The following is a 19,021-nucleotide window of genomic DNA, read 5'->3' on the forward strand; positions in this document are numbered from 1 at the left end:
TAAACATGATGTGCCTACTTCCATATATAATGAATAAAAGTCAAAACTAACATTCTGAACTTGGAACACCAATTGTACAATTTGACAAACTAAACTTATGTTTAATACCTTGCATATCCATGGGTGGTCTTGGACCATAGCCCATGAATGGATGTGGATGCATAGCACCCCAATATGGTCCCCATGGTGATGGAGGACCTTGACCAGGTCTCATTTGAGCCGGCATTGGCTGTGGTGAAGTTGGACCAGGCTGTGAAGTTTGAGGGGAATGAGGTTGATCACCACCCGAGTGCTGTTTCTGGAACCTTGGTGGAACTCTAGAGTAATTTTTACTATGAGAACCCTAAAATTAAAGAAAAAGTTATTTTAGTGTCTTGTACTCAAACATATATCACACTTTACTCACCATTGACTTGTATCTTCATTAACTACGAGGCAAAATACAAGAGCATTGCATGCTGTTTTAACACTCCAAATATAGAGCTTTCAGAATAATGACCCTTATTACAACTGCACTTTGTTGCAATTGGGAAATATTTTAAGTTTCATATTGATACCTATAAAAATATTTCAATTATAGAGAACATTTAAGTTTTGGCATGACCACAAGAGCTCACCTTTTTCTTAAAAAGCTTAAACTAGTATAGTTATTATATATTATTAAAGGGAAAGACAAGGTTAGAATAAAAACTTGATTTCAGAAAAAGAATACTATCAATAATAAATCTGCAAATTTTCTGCCGCCAAATAATAATATTAAACGAATGATAACAAAATTTAAATCGCTAAATCACCGATTTCTACAAATCAGTAAGCGCGGCCATGCTTGTGTATTGGCCGTATAAAAACAGGTGCGCGTGATGTCATTTCCCCACATCTTTAGATTCATGATAAATCTAGTTGAATCGTAAGGAAATATTAATATAATAAAGTATTAACCAGACAATTTAATTTTCACAGGAGGTGTAGAGGAGATTTTTTTATGGTTCAAAATACGTAACAATATCAAAAAAAAAAAAAAAAAAATAAAGAAACTTACGGCTAGCCAAAAGTTCTAGCCGTACGTGAGTCACAAACGACTAGCCAGGACGCTATTTAATTAATTAGCCTTAATTAAAACCTATCCAGGGACTGACAATAGAATTTTAGAATGCCTTTCACGGAACATGCAAACTTTCCTTGATGGACAAACTTCTATACAGTACCGTCGGTAATTGTCGCAATTATCAAGTGCCTATAACAACAATCATTTTCAGTGTTCGTTTTTTTTTGTTTTTGTTTTTTTTTCATATTAAAGGTGTCGAAAATTAAAGTTAATGAAACAAAAAAGGATTATTATCAAAATATTGTAAACTATTTCGATTGGTTTAAATGCATTTAAGCAAAGGCTATTTTTTCTCGACATCTTGCGATGACAAAGATCGATATATATATATATAGCGATCAAGGCGATTAATCTCTAAAAAATTAACATCCGAAGACAATTAATGCTGTTTCTTGGTTAAAATCTTCGCTTAAATTAAGTAATAAAATAACATATGCATTTTCGACTTTCATAAAAAGTGCCGTACGGCTAGCCAATACAGTGTGTCCTTGCTAGTCGTACGTGACTCACATACGGCTAAAACTTTTGGCTAGCTGTACGGGCCCGTACGCTAGCCACTTCCATTATAAAAACCCTACTAAAACGTGTTCTTAATAGTACATATAATTAAATTTTTGCAGTTTGATTCTGACTTTCAAATTTAAAGGTGTGAACATATGTTATAACTGATGTACACATTTCAAAAATATAAGCAACTCTTTTGAAAAGTAAATTGTTAACATGTCTGTCAACGTATGATGCTGCGCATCGTAATCGTATCCTAATATTAACTGCAGGCAAATCATTTTTATTGGCTGCTCAAAAATCTAATTTGCATAATTTATTCACACAATTGCTGGTTCTTACTACTTATGTCTAATACTGCGCACTGTCCATTTTAATTGTTCCTAATTTGCACCAAATGTTCCTGTCACACTGCGTACTGACGATTTTTATTGCTCCTTGTATACCTCTGTGCCGACAGACCTTTTGATCATGCACAATGTTGCCCTGATTTATTAACATCGTAATCGTAGCCTAATATTAACTGCATGCAAAACATTTTTATTGGCTGCTCAAAAATCTCATTTGCATAATTTATTCACACAATTGCTGGTTCTTACTACTTATGACTAATACTGTGTATTATCCATTTTAATTGTTCCTAATTTGCACCAAATGTTCCTGTCACACTGTGTACTAACGGTTTTTATTGCTCCTTGTATGCCTCTGTGCCGACAGAACTTTTGATCATGCACAATGTTGCCCTGATTGGTTAATCACCCTTCAGTTGTCAAATATTCTAATGACGAAATAGACATATTTTTTTACGCTTCATCAGTGAACTGAATGACCTTAGGGTAGTCAAGTTATACTGTAAATTACAGCATTTCATACAATAGCAACACATTTTTCAGTTTACCAATAATCATTTTGAATATTTAGTAGATTTATGTTTTTTGTTTTATTGGATTAAATTTACGGTAGTAGAAATGCGTATCTGTGTGGTAAGTAGATAACGTGGAAAAAAGCTATAGGGAACTGGATAAACCCGAGAATATGCGTAATAATAGGGGAATTATGCCCAATGGGCAACCTGTTGCTGTTGGTACCAGTTTTGACTGGGTGCCTAATTAACCGAACGGACAGTTTTGTTTTCATACGATATTAGTCTAGCTGCCGATTTTCCTGCGCCATTTTATTTTTAACGTCAATGTCGGAAAATCGCGTCCTCAGGAAATATCTGCATATTGGATTTACTTGATATTTACCGCTGAGAAAAAGATACATGACTGGAGATGTACCCTATTCAGACACTTGTCTAGCGAAAATTAAGTACCAAATAAAAGGATATATCGTCAATTTGAAGAAAGTTCTCAAAGTACCCAAATTAAATTGATGGTTTATCTTTGAAAACTAAGCAGTCATTGCTTAAATCATGTGGGTGGATCATCAGCAAGCTTGAAAAAATCGGACAAAATTAATGATAATTAATGCCGCGGCGTCTTCAATTAATTAATTAAAGCAATTCAGTTCCATATGATGTTTTCATAAAATAATAAATAATGTACGCAATAAGATTAATTAAGTTCTTCGTCAAGATATATTTCAGTTGTACCAGCGTGTACACCTTTACCGGAAGTGGGTATAACACGTCACAATCTCGGTCTCGTCTGTCTCGCGAGAATGACAGAACGCCAAAATGGCGGCGCCCATGAACTTATTTCTCAAGTAAAAAATAGTGTCTTAAAATACGAATTTCTCGCTTAAAGGGTTGATGTCAACAAAAAAACTGTCATGGTACCTCTTTTTTAATGATGAATATTTATATTAGACAGACATCAATCCATCCATTCCTATTCCTTTAAAGCAATTCAGTTCCATATGATGTTTTCATAAATAATATATAATGTACGCAATAAAATTAATAAGTTCTTCATCAAGATATATTTCAGTTGTACCAGCGTGTACACCTATACCGGAAGTGGGTATAACATGTCACAATCTCGGTCTCGTCTGTCTCGCGAGAATGACAGAACGCCAAAATGGCGGCGCCCATGCACTTATTTCTCAAGTAAAAAATAGTGTCTTAAAACACGAATTTCTCTCTTATAGGGTTGATGTCAATAGGAAAACTGTCATGGTTCCTCTTTTTAAATGATGAATATTTATATTAGACAGACATCAATCCATCCATTCCTATTCCTTTAACATTAGCAGTCAATTGTGATACTAACTTTCTTCTTGAACACAACTATATTCCTTCTTTACTTAAATTCCTGTTAAAGTTTAAACATTAAATAAGTTATAATATGGTTCAATCAAACTTCTATTGAAGGATTCATTTTATCAAAGTATTCATACCTGTGGATATTTTTGTCCATCCCTGGATAACGGTCTATCACCTTTGTCGCTTTCACTTTCACTGGTGCGACTTGATCTTGTTTCCACTTTACTATCTACTTCAACCTCATCTCCATCATTTTCAGACTAAAAGATAACACATGAATCTGAATAATTTCAAACAAAATACCATAAAAATGTTACATTATTACTTCTGACTATTTATCTACATCGAACAAAACAATAACTATTATTCCATTTGCATAGTAATAAAAGTTTTGTCATACACTCATTCATGATGACTTTAAATATCATTTTGATATATATTAATTTAAGGTGACGTATAGGTCTATTGGGCCGGGTGTAAATGTTGTTAACCTTAATTTACATGCATCATATCATTGATTTTACACGTCACTATAATAAATAAATTTGTTATCTTTAATCAAACAAAAGTAAAGTCTATGCAGTTCTTTCAACATGATTATGGCAATTTACACGTAAAACTCCAAACCTGCTGAAATTTTTTCATTGATCAGTTTCAGAGAAAAACATCAAGACTGGTTGCATTTTATCTTTAGCACCTTTCGAAAATATTATTTTTTTTAGCTTAAAGCAAAGTTTAGAACTTCATTTCCTTAAATATTTCAGTCCGTTACGAAACCTTGCCATAGTTTTAAATCATCTACATTAAAGAAACACGTACCTTGCTTTCATCTTTCTTTTTTGTCCTTTCATCAAGAGCTTTCAATTTCTCCTGTGCAGCTTTCTTTCTCTCCATTTCCATCTTCTTTTCTTCCTCCTCACGACGTTGTCTCGCCCTCTCTATTGCAGTAGAAAACTCCTGGTTCCTCTCCTGACGTTTCTGTCGCCACATTTCATCATCATCGTCTCCTTTCTTGTTAGGACTGGTTCCCCCTTGTTGTTGTTGTGGAGGAGGAGGATGTCCAGGAAATGGAGGTCTCTGTGTTTGTTAAACCGATCAGATTATAAGATTGTAAATCTTGTTTTCACATTTTAACATAGTTAATACTACAATGGTTAAAATCCAAAACCAAACAGTATTTCACTAAATGAGTATTCATTTGCTACTTTAAATTTTTAGAAAAATATGTATATAATTTTAACATAGATTTACCTGTCCTGGTTGAGGACCCTGTGGTGGCATAGCCATTCTGTAATGTGGTGGGTATGGTCCCCGTGGTCCCATAAAATCAAATGGTGGCATTTGCCAGCCACGCTGAAATTTAACAAAATCTTATTGTAAAGACTGCCATGATTTAGCTATCAATGGTTTCTGTAGAAAGGCCTTCAATTTATTTTATCAGGTATTCACTCTCAGCTAATAGATTCTGTAGGTCTATAAAATTTCCTTATTTCTCACGTGTTTTGTTTATAAAGTTAACTATCTAGAGGACTATAATAAATCAAATGTTTTAGGGAATTATACTTATCACATGTTAAGATTAGAATATCCATCCTGTGGGTACCGTTTCAATGGGGAGTAACCAAGCTTGTCCCATTGCCGCCCATGGGCATGTACCCAAAGAAGGGATGTACCAATCAAAACCGAAAAATACAGATCAGATATTCTTTTATTGCATATTCTATCATATTTTAATGGCTTTTCCTCAATATTCTTTGAAGGAAATTAATGTCATTTCACATTTCATTCATAATTTTTCTAACGATAGCATAATTATTATGAATTTACGATTTCCTTCATATCATCCTGGGAATAAACATGACATCATTATAAAGCACACAACTCATATTGCACCCCACACCCAAAAGTCCAAAGCCATATGGAATTTGCTAACATGGGTAAAACCAGTCTGATCTGCAAGAAAAACAATCTCCAGTCATTAAATTTCGGCTATCATTTCTATTCAATGTAACTTTAGAAATGTATACATACTCCATCCATGCCAGGATGAGGTGGTCTCCCTCGGAACTGTGGATGCATTGGCCCACCAGGTCCCCATGCTTCCCTTGGACTTGGAGACTGTCCTTCACTAACCTATGATACAAACAATTAATAATTTCAATACATTCGAACGTGTAGAATGCATGACTTAACAATTTGAGTAATATGAAAATTTTCTTTACATTTTTTAACTTCAACTTACAAAGAGAATACTACGAAATAATCTGTTTCAAACATGTCCCTTAATAAAAAAGAAAGAAAGAACGGAAAAAAAGTTGTGATATCCTGCAAACATGCATACCTACACCAATTCTATTTGAAATGTACTCAGAAAAAAAAAAACCACAACAGCAAAAAAACATTACAACAGTTAGAACAAAACAATAACCATGCTCAGATGCAATGAAAATTATTTCAATGAAAATAAATAAAATTATTTCAAAACTTCATGTTCTTTACAAACAAATGCAATATTTCAAGAAAAAAAGAAAAAATAAAGACAAGGTATACAAAACTCAGACAAAACAAAAACGATGCTTAACAACAAAAATCCAACAAAATACATAATAAAATTTGTCACATCAACACAAACATGCAAACTAAAGAGTAAGAGCAAACACCGAGCATAATAGACAGCATAAAATAATAGTGTATTATAAATAAAATTGAAAAATCATGAATATACCGACTTCCAAAACCGTGATTTTAAACACCAAATTATCTCACAACATTTAGCACATGCAATATATATCATGCAGAACAGACAAATAACATATAGAGTTAAGGTGTCAGAATAAAGAGCAGCCAATTGTTTGATTCTTTTGTTTTAAAACGGATAGAAAAAAACATTCATTGTGTTTAAACTCATTATAGAAATAGGGTCATCAATCAGGGATGGTTAAGAGAAGTCTACAGAAGAGGGTCAAGTTTGAGAAAAAAAAATATGGCAATGAAACAATGTTTTAAATATCCTACATATTATATATGGTATCACCAACTGCATAGTTTATCTCTCTGATTCACATTCAAACAGTCTGAATTTAGCCTTGATTAAATTCATTAAATGAAGAGATGCTGATTCAATGATTTTCAAGTCACAAACTGACGAAGCAAATGTCAAATTAATATCATTCCTAAACAAAACCACTGATAACAGTATTTTAATTTTTTTTTTTTGTATAAGGAATAGGAAAACTAAAGCATCAATCCTTATGTTGCTAGTAGATAGCATTATATGGACTTAAGAACAATGAATGGTTATGTAAAGAAGTATGTAACCACACAAACCTATTCCAAATAGACTCTTCAATCACTTTAACTTGCATCACCAATGCTGATTATAAAATGCTAAAGCTCAAAACAAGAATTGGAAGCTATATACTACTGCATGTATATTCTACCAATGTAAACCAATTTTCAGCTGCCAAAAACGTCAAACTCAATCATCACTCTAAGAAATGCTGTACAACCAATTAGAACAAATGAAAGAAACAGCTAGAGTGCTACACAGCAAAGTAGGGGAGAAAGCACTGGCTTGGTGGGCTGATTGCTGCTCTTTACCTTAAACCCATCGTCAGTATTACTGGTCTCTTCGTTCTCTACGCTATCACTTGCCTTTCTCTTCTCTTTTCTTTCATCATCTATACCCTCTTTCTCCATATGTGCCTGATGTTGCTGCTGCATCTTCTCAGCTTTGCTCCTTCTGCTGTAATACAAACATTACTTGTTGATGTTTTCACTATTACATGGGTAAAAGTTGGAAATTTTAAAAATCCTGAATTAAGCAGTTTTTTTTCTATAGTCTTACATAGGAAATAGGAGACTGAAAATCCTGAACTTCATGAAAAATCCTTAACACTTTTACCCATACTATTATTATATATACCGAACAAATTGCTTGGTCCTCTCCCAGTCAATTATCAGGATATGTCATGTATTAAAGCCAATTACTTGTGCTTTAGTTGGTATGGTAAACATTTCATATAATTCAATAATTTTAACAATAAAACATTTTTGTTTTATAAACAACCCCTCTGTCAACGATCAGCTATGTTACGTGGCAAACTATTGAATTACCATTCATGCTTGCAAACCATAGCTTTTGTCTGAAGGATTCAATTTTAAACTTTTTGTAAGATAACTAGAAAATAGCAAAACATTGTACTACATCTGCGGATAAAATATATATTAAAATGACTTGAGCGGCATGTTATTGTAAATTTGATATAATTGCCATCAGGTAATGACTTTATCATCATAGTTGTACAACTACGACTCTTCCTAAAATAAAACATCATGTGGCCTTAAATTTTGTTAATTTAAAAAAACTTTGTCCTTCAACAACTAGGAAAAGATAACATAAAATTTAAACATTTAGTGCACATTTTTCATGGAGTTACTAATCAAGTCATTGGTAAATAAGGCCTATACCTTCTTTTTCCAGGTTCCCCATTTTCATCTTCTTCATCACTAAACACAAGCTTTTCACTGTAAATATTAAACAAAGGCTTTGCATTATTGTTGAAAATTAAATATTTCAAATAATGATATAGATTTATAAACAGTTGGTTAATACATTTCTTAACTGCTATCAATATGGTATTTTTGTATAAAGATAATCTCCATTCTAATTATTTTACACACATTTCTCTTTTTCAAAATATTTTTTATTGTAAATTTTACTTTTAAATATCCTGACCATTCATAAATGGAAACACCATAGTGAACGAAATAACAAATTCACTATCAAAATTTATGGACAGTCATTCTTGATATTCAAGTTTTTACCTGTAATCTATTTCTCCTTGTGCACTGGCCCAGGCCAGTCGGTTGGGAATCAAGAAAAATGCTAGGATTTCCACATTCAAAAGTTCCCTTCAGAAATCCTTATCAGATTATATCATTGCTGATACGTTTAATAATCATACACGTTTTGTCATCAAATAATTCATTCGCGTTTCTTCTTCCTCCACTTGGTCTCTGTGGCTGCATGTGTGGTGGAGGATGCCGCGCAAACCTGATAAGAAATCATAATAATCATAATTTAACCCTCCTTTTCTGCCTTGATTGCATTTTTAGTCATTAATTAGTGGGTCATTACAATATATTTCTCAGAAACCATAGGACTGGTGCTCATCTATGCATTATTTCAGACAGAAGCAGGCACCTGTATTGAACTACCAGCTTTTTTGTAAAACCAGCTGGATTAACAGTATCATCAGTTTTTCATCTGTAGACATATGTCTTTAAACCAACAGTGGCAAGGGAGAATGTGACATTATCCACTTTTTTACAGAGGTATCTTATAAATTACAAAACTATTGATACTTCAGGTTAATCTCAACTTTAGCCCAAAGAAAACAGGAGACAACTCCAATGATATAACTTAGATGTAGTTTTCCTTTATTAATGTATTACATGGTTTCTTTTCTGATTGTCTTCAAAGAAATAAGATTTTTAAGGCCATACATTAAGCTCCTAACAAACCAAACAAAAATCAAGCAGAAATCTATGCCTGAAGCTCCTCAAGTTTTCAAACCTTCATCTCATGTCAAATTTTGTTTTTAGATCTTAAAGAAGCTCTAACTTACCTTCCATCATATGGATAGGGTGGTCGTGGTGGCATTCCTTGAAAGTTTGGCGGTGGATAAGGAGGAAACCCTCTATACATCTAAACATAAAAATAGAATCATTAATGTTATTTTTCAGTCTATTCCAACTAATATTTCATTGTTTTGTTATCAAGATATTTAATTGTAATTCTATGGCTTCTTAGTTTAATCTTTCAATTTTGAAAGCTGCCCCCACATATATTATGAATTAAAATAAAAACTTGGTAGTTTACAAAATAAATGTTCAACTCACATAGGGTGGCATCATGCCCCTGTATCCAGGTGGCATGGCATACGGTGGTGGACCCATCATTGGTCCACCCTGGCCCTGGGCACCCCCTGGCCTCAATGGTATCCCTGCAGCAGTGCCGGGCATTTGAGGCACGTGAGGGGAGTCTCCAGCGGCTCCACTTCCACCGGACATCTGGGGGCCATTCGGCTGTGTTTCTGTCTGGCTTTCGAGGCCAGATGACGGCCCAGATTGTGCATCTTTGCTGGGTGAGGGCTGCTGCATAGCGCCACGACCTCCTCCTTCCTTCCAATTCCCGACATCTTAAACAGACATTTATTAACATTATTAAACTTCTCAAAAACACAAAAGTAACAAGCAATTATCATAGTATTGCAAGCAATCCATAAGTCCCCTACCGGTAAGGGCCCAAGCAACATTCTGAAGGGCCATTGGCCATTCACCTAGGTTCCTATTTTATGTAAATTTGTTAAAAAAGTTCTTTAAAAGTGATCACAGGAAACAGTTTTTATGTACAGACAGACAGACAGACTGAAGGACACTCTAAAGTTATTTTTTAAACATCCCTGTTATCAAAATATAACATTTTTAAAATCCTATCATGATTGAAGAAGTTGGAGTAAAAATTACCAATTTCTCAAAAAAAAAGTCTCAAAAAAAAAGTCAAAGTTCAAAAGGGGCATAATTCTGGAAATAGTCTTGCTAGAGTATTGAACACTCACAAATGTTGAGTGACAATAAGAAACATTTATATGAAGTTTGAAGTAGAAACATTCAGAAAAAGAAGTTATTAAAAAAAACAATGGTTTTTTTCATGAAAATTTTAAGTTCAAGGGAGGTAATTCTGATAAATTTTGTGCTAGAGTTGTAAACCTTGTCACATATGATGTGGTTGATGACAAGCAATTTATATTTAAAGTTTGAAGAAAATACCTTAAGAAATGAAGAACTTATAGCGAAAAACTAGAATCAGAAATCTTGAAATTCAGTCCATTTGTTGCCATAGAAACCAGAATTTTCAATATAGGAAGATAAAAAAGGATGTGCATAATTTCCATACTGCCATCTACCCATATGTCAAGTTTCATAAACATATTTTCAGTACTTTTTGTGTTATCACTGGATCCAGGTTATGTGTAAAATTTGCCATATTTTCAGTCTATTTGTTGCCATAGCAACCAGAATTTTCAACATAGGAAGTAAAGAAAAAGACGTGCATAATCTCCATACTGCCATCTATCCATATATCAAGTTTCATAAAAATATTTTCAGTACTTTTTGCGTTATCGCGGGATCCAGGTTATGTGTAAAATTTGCCATATTTTCAGTCTATTTGTTGCCATAGCAACCAGAATTTTCAACATAGGAAGTAAAGAAAAAGACGTGCATAATCTCCATACTGCCATCTATCCATATATCAAGTTTCATAAAAATATTTTCAGTACTTTTTGCGTTATCGCGGGATCCAGGTTATGTGTAAAATTTGCCATATTTTCAGTCTATTTGTTGCCATATAGCAACCAGAATTTTCAACATAGGAAGAAAAGAAAAAGACGTGCATAATCTCCATACTGCCATCTATCCATATATCAAGTTTCATTAAAATATTTTCAGTACTTTTTGCGTTATCGCGGGATCCAGTTTTGTGGACGGACGGACTGACGGACGGACAGACAGACGGACGGACGGTAAACCTAAAGTCCCCTCCGGTAAACCGGTAGGGGACTAATTATTGTATGAATAACTATTATTTCACCCCAAAAAATTGAAGTCAAAGTTGATTAATAAAACAATGCTATCAGTACGGCGAGTGAAAATTTCACCATCAAAGTCTGAAAGCCCAATCATCATATAGCATTGATCTTATTGCCAAGTGTCTCAAATTAATATGTAAACAATATATAACTCAAGAGCTGTTTAAACCTGGTGATGTTTCCAAATAAGTTTTGGACCAGTGTTTTTTTCCTTTATATAACTACTACCCTAAAACGGTACTGTTCCCAATAGAAAATAGACATTAAAATTCCCAATTTCCAATTATTTAAATTCCCAAAATGGCTGTTCAAAATTGCCACAAGGCCATGTGATTTCTCTGAAATCATTTAAATCCAATATATTCATATAAATCACCACTCAATAGTTCAACCTGGACAGTGGAAGCTATTTTTATTCATGATGACTAATCTTATTTGCAGCTGAAAAAATCCCAATTTATGTCAAAATAACACATTTTTTCCCAATCAGTCTGGTACCGGCACCATTCCCAAAGTAGAGAAAAGTAAACCTCTTGTAGTTTTAGAGTTATGACCCAGACAAAGATCAAGGATGGACAAAGTGTTAACTATATGCTCAACCTTTTGGGAGCATAAAAACATACATTGTGAAGTATTTTTGTATAAAATTCAGTATGTATAAAATTCAGTATCTAAGTATAAACAATGCCATCAGTACGGCGAGTGAAGATTTCACCATAAGAGTCGGAAAACCCAATCATCATTTAGCATTGATCTAATTGCCAAGTGTGTTACACAACTAGACATGTGTCCACAGGACACGGATGCCCCCATACACCACTGTTCTGTCAATCTTATGACTCTAGGTCAAATATTTTTTGGACTACATGTGCCACAAGTTGAAAACTTAAAATCAACAAAGGGCCATAATTCTGTTAAATTTGGTCGCAGCAAAAATTCCTTCCTTTAATACCATCTACACATTAAGGTTGTTAATCCCTGGAAGTTTAAGCAAAATCTGCCATCCGGTTTAAGAGGAGTTGCATTCACAAAATTTCTACATAGTATATAGTGAAAAAATCAACAAAGGGCCATAATTCTGTTAAATTTGGTTGCAGCAAAAATTCCTTCCTTTACTACCATCTACACCTTAAGGTTGTTCATCCCTGTAAGTTTAAGCAAAATCTGCCATCCGGTTTAAGAGGAGTTGCGTTCACAAGATTTCGGGACATACGGACGGACGGACAAGTGCAACGCTATATGCTCCCATATTGTGGGGGCATAAAAATGTTAACTGAAAAGGAGCCAAAATCATTAGTAATACAGTATTTATCTGTTTGCATTGAAAAACACATATTGGTAACAATGCCATCAGTACGGCGAGTGAAAATTTCACCATAGAAGTCTGAAAACCCAATCATCATTTAGCATTGATCCAATATTAATATGTGACACAAAACATGTTTACTGAACAGCAGCCAAAACTAATAGTAATACAGTATTTATCTGTAGAAGATTTAAAATACTATCATTTAAAACAATGCCATCAGTACGGCGAGTGAAAATTTCACCATAGAAGTCTGAAAACCCAATCATCATTTAGCATTGATCTAATATTAATATGTGACACAAAACATGTTTACTGAACAGCAGCCAAAACCAATAGTAATGCAATATTCATCTGTAGAAATTTAAAACACTTTCATTTAAAAACAATGCCATCAGTACGGTGAGTGAAAATTTCACCATAGAAGTCTGAAAACCCAATCATCATTTAGCATTGATCTAATATTAATATGTGACACAAAACATGTTTACTGAACAGCAGCCAAAACCAATAGTAATGCAATATTCATCTGTAGAAGATTTAAAACACTTTCATTTAAAAACAATGCCACCAGTACGGCGAGTGAAAATTTCACCATAGAAGTCTGAAAACCCAATCATCATTTAGCATTGATCTAATATTAATATGTGACACAAAACATGTTTACTGAACAGCAGCCAAAACCAATAGTATTGCAGTATTCATCTGTAGAAGATTTAAAACACTATCATTTAAAACAATGCCATCAGTACGGTGAGTGAAAATTTCATCATAGAAGTCTGAAAACCCAATCATCATTTAGCATTGATCTAATATTAATATGTGACACAAAACATGTTTACTGAACAGCAGCCAAAACCAATAGTATTGCAGTATTTATCTGAAGAAGATTTTAAACACTATCATTTAAAACAATGCCATCAGTACGGCGAGTGAAAATTTCACCATAGAAGTCTGAAAACCCAATCATCATTTAGCATTGATCTAATATTAATATGTGACACAAAACATGTTTACTGAACAGCAGCCAAAACCAATAGTAATGCAATATTCATCTGTAGAAGATTTAAAACACTTTCATTTAAAAACAATGCCATCAGTACGGCGAGTGAAAATTTCACCATAGAAGTCTGAAAACCCAATCATCATTTAGCATTGATCTAATATTAATATGTGACACAAAACATGTTTACTGAACAGCAGCCAAAACCATTAGTATTGCAGTATTCATCTGTAGAAGATTTAAAACACTATCATTTAAAACAATGCCATCAGTACGGCGAGTGAAAATTTCACCATAGAAGTCTGAAAACCCAATCATCATTTAGCATTGATCTAATATTAATATGTGACACAGAACATGTTTACTAAACAGCAGCCAAAACTAATAGAAATACAGTATTTATATGTAGAAGATTTAAAACACTCTCATTTTAAACAATGCCATCAGTACGGCAAGTGAAAATTTCACCATAGAAGTCTGAAAACCCAATCATCATTTAGCACTGATCTAATATTAATATGCGACACAAAACATGTTTACTGAACAGCAGCAAAAACCAATAGAAATACAGTATTTATCTGTAGAAGATTTAAAACACTATCATTTAAAACAATGCCATCAGTACGGCGAGTGAAAATTTCACCACAGAAGTCTGAAAACCCAATCATCATTTAGCATTGATCTAATATTAATATGTGACACAGAACATGTTTACTGAACTGCAGCCAAAACCAAAAGTAATACAGTATTTATCTGTAGAAGATTTAAAACACTATCATTTAAAACAATGCCATCAGTATGGTGAGTGAAAATTTCACCATAAGAGTCTGAAACCCCAATCATCATTTAGCATTGATCTAATATTAATATGCGACACAAAACATGTTTACTGAACAGCAGCCAAAACCAATAGTAATTCAGTATTTATCTGTAGAAGATTTAAAACACTATCATTTAAAACAATGCCATCAGTACGGCGAGTGAAAATTTCACCATAGAAGTCTGAAAACCCAATCATCATTTAGCATTGATCTAATATTAATATGTGACACAAAACATGTTTACTGAACAGCAGCCAAAACCAATAGTAATGCAATATTCATCTGTAGAAGATTTAAAACACTTTCATTTAAAAACAATGCCATCAGTACGGCGAGTGAAAATTTCACCATAGAAGTCTGAAAACCCAATCATCATTTAGCATTGATCTAATATTAATATGTGACACAAAACATGTTTACTGAACAGCAGCCAAAACCAATAGTAATGCAATATTCATCTGTAGAAGATTTAAAACACTTTCATTTAAAAACAATGCCATCAGTACGGCGAGTGAAAATTTCACCATAGAAGTCTGAAAACCCAATCATCATTTAGCATTGATCTAATATTAATATGTGACACAAAACATGTTTACTGAACAGCAGCCAAAACCAATAGTATTGCAGTATTCATCTGTAGAAGATTTAAAACACTTTCATTTAAAACAATGCCATCAGTACGGCGAGTGAAAATTTTACCATAGAAGTCTGAAAACCCAATCATCATTTACAGACTTCCCGAAATACGTCGGTCCGACGGACATGTCCGATAAATTTTGATCAGGTCCGACAATTTTTTATTCCGGATCGGTCCGACTGTCCGGCTTTTATCCAAGCCGCATGTATACAAAATGGCGTCGCTAAAGGTGCCAAACCTGGGGAAAAACCGAAAATCTACGTCAGAAGAGTGCGCAGAACAGCAATAAAAGGATGAAAAGAATAGACCCAAGACGAAATTTAATGAACAAGAGCACCGCTAGGCGGAGCATAATATGCCCGAAAGTGTGTTTTTTTTAGTAAGGATGAAGCATTTGTAAGACATGGGAATTAGCTGTTCATCCTATAAAATTTTACAGATGTAGGTTGATTAATACTTAAGTTATTAATAATGACCTTAACCTTTGACCTTGTGACCCTAAAATCAATAGGGGTCTTCTACCTTATATGGACAATCATCCTAAGGAGTTTGAATATTGTTGGCCAAATGGAACTTAAGTTATGCTCCGGAAACTGTTTTCAATTTTAAGGTGATAGTGACCTTGACCTTTGACCTTTTGACCCCAAAATCAATAGGGGTCTTCTACCCAATATGGACAATCATCCTATGAAGTTTGAACATTGTGGGCCAAATGGAACTTAAGTTATGCTCCGGAAACCAAATTGCTAACGGACAAATTGCTAACGGACGGAAACTGTTTTCAGTATCAAGGTAATAGTGACCTTGACCTTTGACCTTTTGACCCCAAAATCAATAGGGGTCTTCTACCCAATATGGACAATCATCCTATGAAGTTTGAACATTGTGGGTCAAATGGAACTTAAGCTATCATCCGGAAACTGTTTTCAGTTTTAAGGTAATAGTGACCTTGACCTTTGACCTTTTGACCCTAAAATCAATAGGGGTCTTCTACCCAATATGGACAATCATCCTATGAAGTTTGAACATTGTGGGCCAAATGGAACTTAAGTTATGCTCCGGAAACCAAATTGCTAACGGACAAATTGCTAACGGACGGCAACTGTTTTCAGTATCAAGGTAATAGTGACCTTGACCTTTGACCCCAAAATCAATAGGGGTCTTCTACCCAATATGGACAATCATCCTATGAAGTTTGAACATTGTCGGTCAAATGGAACTTAAGTTATGCTCCGGAAACTGTTTACAGTTTTAAGGTAATAGTGACCTTGACCTTTGACCTTTTGACCCCAAAATCAATAGGGGTCTTCTACCCAATATGGACAATCATCCTATGAAGTTTGAACATTGTGGGCCAAATGGAACTTAAGTTATGCTCCGGAAACCAAATTGCTAACGGACGGAAACTGTTTTCAGTATCAAGGTTATAGTGACCTTGACCTTTGACCTTTTGACCCTAAAATCAATAGGGGTCTTCTACCCAATATAAACAATCATCCTATGAAGTTTGAACATTGTGGGTCAACTGGAACTTAAGTTGTGCTGCGGAAACTGTTTTCAGTTTTAAGGTAATAGTGACCTTGACCTTTGACCTTTTGACCCCAAAATCAATAGGGGTCTTCTACCCAATATGGACAATCATCCTATGAAGTTTGAACATTGTGGGCCAAATGGAACTTAAGTTATGCTCCAGAAACCAAATTGCTAACGGACAAATTGCTAACGGACAGAAACTGTTTTCAGTATCAAGGTAATAGTGACCTTGACCTTTGACCTTTTGACCCCTAAATCAATAGGGATCTTCTACCCAATATGGAAAATCATTCTATGAAGTTTGAACATTGTGGGTCAAATGGAACTTAAGTTATGCTCCGGAAACCAAATTGCTAACAGACGGACGGACGCCAGGGGGTATAACATAATATGCCCTTTCGGGCATATAAAAATGGAAGCAGAACCATGAATCATTGGTGTATGACAGGAAGGAGATGAAAATGCGCTGTACGGATTGTGCCGATTTTTACGGCGAAAAAATAAAAAACAAAAAGTGTCTTAGAAATACAAACACAAGTTTTTCTTTGATTTTGATCAATTTTATTTGGTCTGACAGATTTTGTTTCGGTCCGACAGATTTTCATGGTTTGTCAGACCGAATGTCTGACAGTTTTTTTCAACTTTCGGGAAGTCTGCATTTAGCATTGATCTAATATTAATATGTGACACAAAACATGTTTACTGAACAGCAGCCAAAACCAATAGTATTGCAGTATTTATCTGTAGAAGATTTAAAACACTATCATTTAAAACAATGCCATCAGTACGGCGAGTGAAAATTTCACCATAGAAGTCTGAAAACCCAATCATCATTTAGCATTGATCTAATATTAATATGTGACACAAAACATGTTTACTGAACAGCAGCCAAAACCAATAGTAATGCAGTATTCATCTGTAGAAGATTTAAAACACTATCATTTAAAACAATGCCATCAGTACGGCGAGTGAAAATTTCACCATAGAAGTCTGAAAACCCAATCATCATTTAGCATTGATCTAATATTAATATGTGACACAAAACATGTTTACTGAACAGCAGCCAAAACCAATAGTAATACAGTATTTATCTGTAGAAGATTTAAAACACTATCATTTAAAACAATGCCATCAGTACGGCGAGTGAAAATTTCACCATAGAAGTCTGAAAACCCAATCATCATTTAGCATTGATCTAATATTAATATGTGACACAAAACATGTTTACTGAACAGCAGCCAAAACCAATAGTAATACAGTATTTATCTGTAGAAGATTTAAAACACTATCATTTTAAACAATGCCATCAGTACGGCAAGTGAAAATTTCACCATAGAAGTCTGAAAACCCAATCATCATTTAGCACTGATCTAATATTAATATGCGACACAAAACATGTTTACTGAACAGCAGCAAAAACCAATAGAAATACAGTATTTATCTGTAGAAGATTTAAAACACTCTCATTTTAAACAATGCCATCAGTACGGCGAGTGAAGTCTTTCAGAAAGACCTTCGGACCTGACCAGTAAAAACTCAGAAGGTCCGATAAAAATATGTATTGACCGCCCGGCAGTCCAGTAAAAAATTAAGGTTTTATAAAAACCTTACATTCAATATTTTGCAAAGGCCGATCATTCACCTATATTCAAAACATATCAAAATTTTGTCAGTACACAATATAAGCTTGTGCAATGCTTATCAACTGTTATGCATTCAGACTTCCCGAAATACGTCGGTCCGACGGACATGTCCGATAAATTTTGATCAGGTCCGACGAGTTTTTATTCCGAATCGGTCCGACTGTCCGGCTTTTATCCAAGCCGCATGTATACAAAATGGCGTCGCTAAAGGTGCCAAACCTCGGAAAAATAAAAAATCTACGTCAGAGGAACAGGCAAAACAGCAGTAAAAGGATAAAAAGAATAGACCTGAGACAAAATTTAATGAAAAGTAGAAGCAAGACAGTGAATCGTTGGTGTATGACAGGGAGGAGATGAAAATGCGCTGTAAGGAATGTGCCGATTTTTACGGCGAAAAAAATAAAAACAAAAAGTGTCTTAGAAATACAAACACAAGTCATTCTTTGATTTGATCAATTTTATTTGGTCCGACAGATTTCGTTTCGGTCCGACAGATTTTCATGGTTTGTCAGACCAAATGTCTGACAGTTTTTTTCAACTTTCGGGAAGTCTGTGCATTCTCAAAATGCAAACTTTTATGTAGCAACGAAAGATAAAAATATCTGACA

The 19,021-nt window shown here is 34.2% G+C and overlaps 1 protein-coding gene and 1 long non-coding RNA gene across 2 annotated transcripts in view; both read right to left on the minus strand.

Moving 5' to 3' along the window:
* LOC132721686 (protein PRRC2C-like) overlaps nt 1-19,021 on the minus strand; it is a 54,351-nt gene that overhangs the window by 30,189 nt on the left and 5,141 nt on the right. The window contains exons 7-17 of the mRNA XM_060706035.1: nt 9,720-10,018; nt 9,446-9,525; nt 8,785-8,871; nt 8,643-8,729; nt 8,286-8,342; nt 7,416-7,560; nt 5,847-5,948; nt 5,067-5,168; nt 4,635-4,892; nt 3,950-4,075; nt 109-343 (exon numbers count right to left, since the gene is read on the minus strand). Of these exons, the coding sequence (XP_060562018.1) occupies nt 109-343; nt 3,950-4,075; nt 4,635-4,892; nt 5,067-5,168; nt 5,847-5,948; nt 7,416-7,560; nt 8,286-8,342; nt 8,643-8,729; nt 8,785-8,871; nt 9,446-9,525; nt 9,720-10,018 (1,578 nt within the window). The remainder of the gene's footprint in view (nt 1-108; nt 344-3,949; nt 4,076-4,634; nt 4,893-5,066; nt 5,169-5,846; nt 5,949-7,415; nt 7,561-8,285; nt 8,343-8,642; nt 8,730-8,784; nt 8,872-9,445; nt 9,526-9,719; nt 10,019-19,021) is intronic.
* Nucleotides 14,739-17,439, minus strand: LOC132721693 (uncharacterized). Its single transcript, XR_009624499.1, has 2 exons — nt 16,830-17,439; nt 14,739-16,677 (listed from the first exon to the last, which is right to left on the minus strand). It is a non-coding gene; the product is annotated as an uncharacterized LOC132721693 (long non-coding RNA).

The sequence above is a fragment of the Ruditapes philippinarum genome, unplaced genomic scaffold (genome assembly GCF_026571515.1).
Source record: "Ruditapes philippinarum isolate M1 unplaced genomic scaffold, ASM2657151v2 ctg837_1_1_1_1, whole genome shotgun sequence".
Lineage (NCBI taxonomy): Eukaryota > Metazoa > Mollusca > Bivalvia > Venerida > Veneridae > Ruditapes > Ruditapes philippinarum.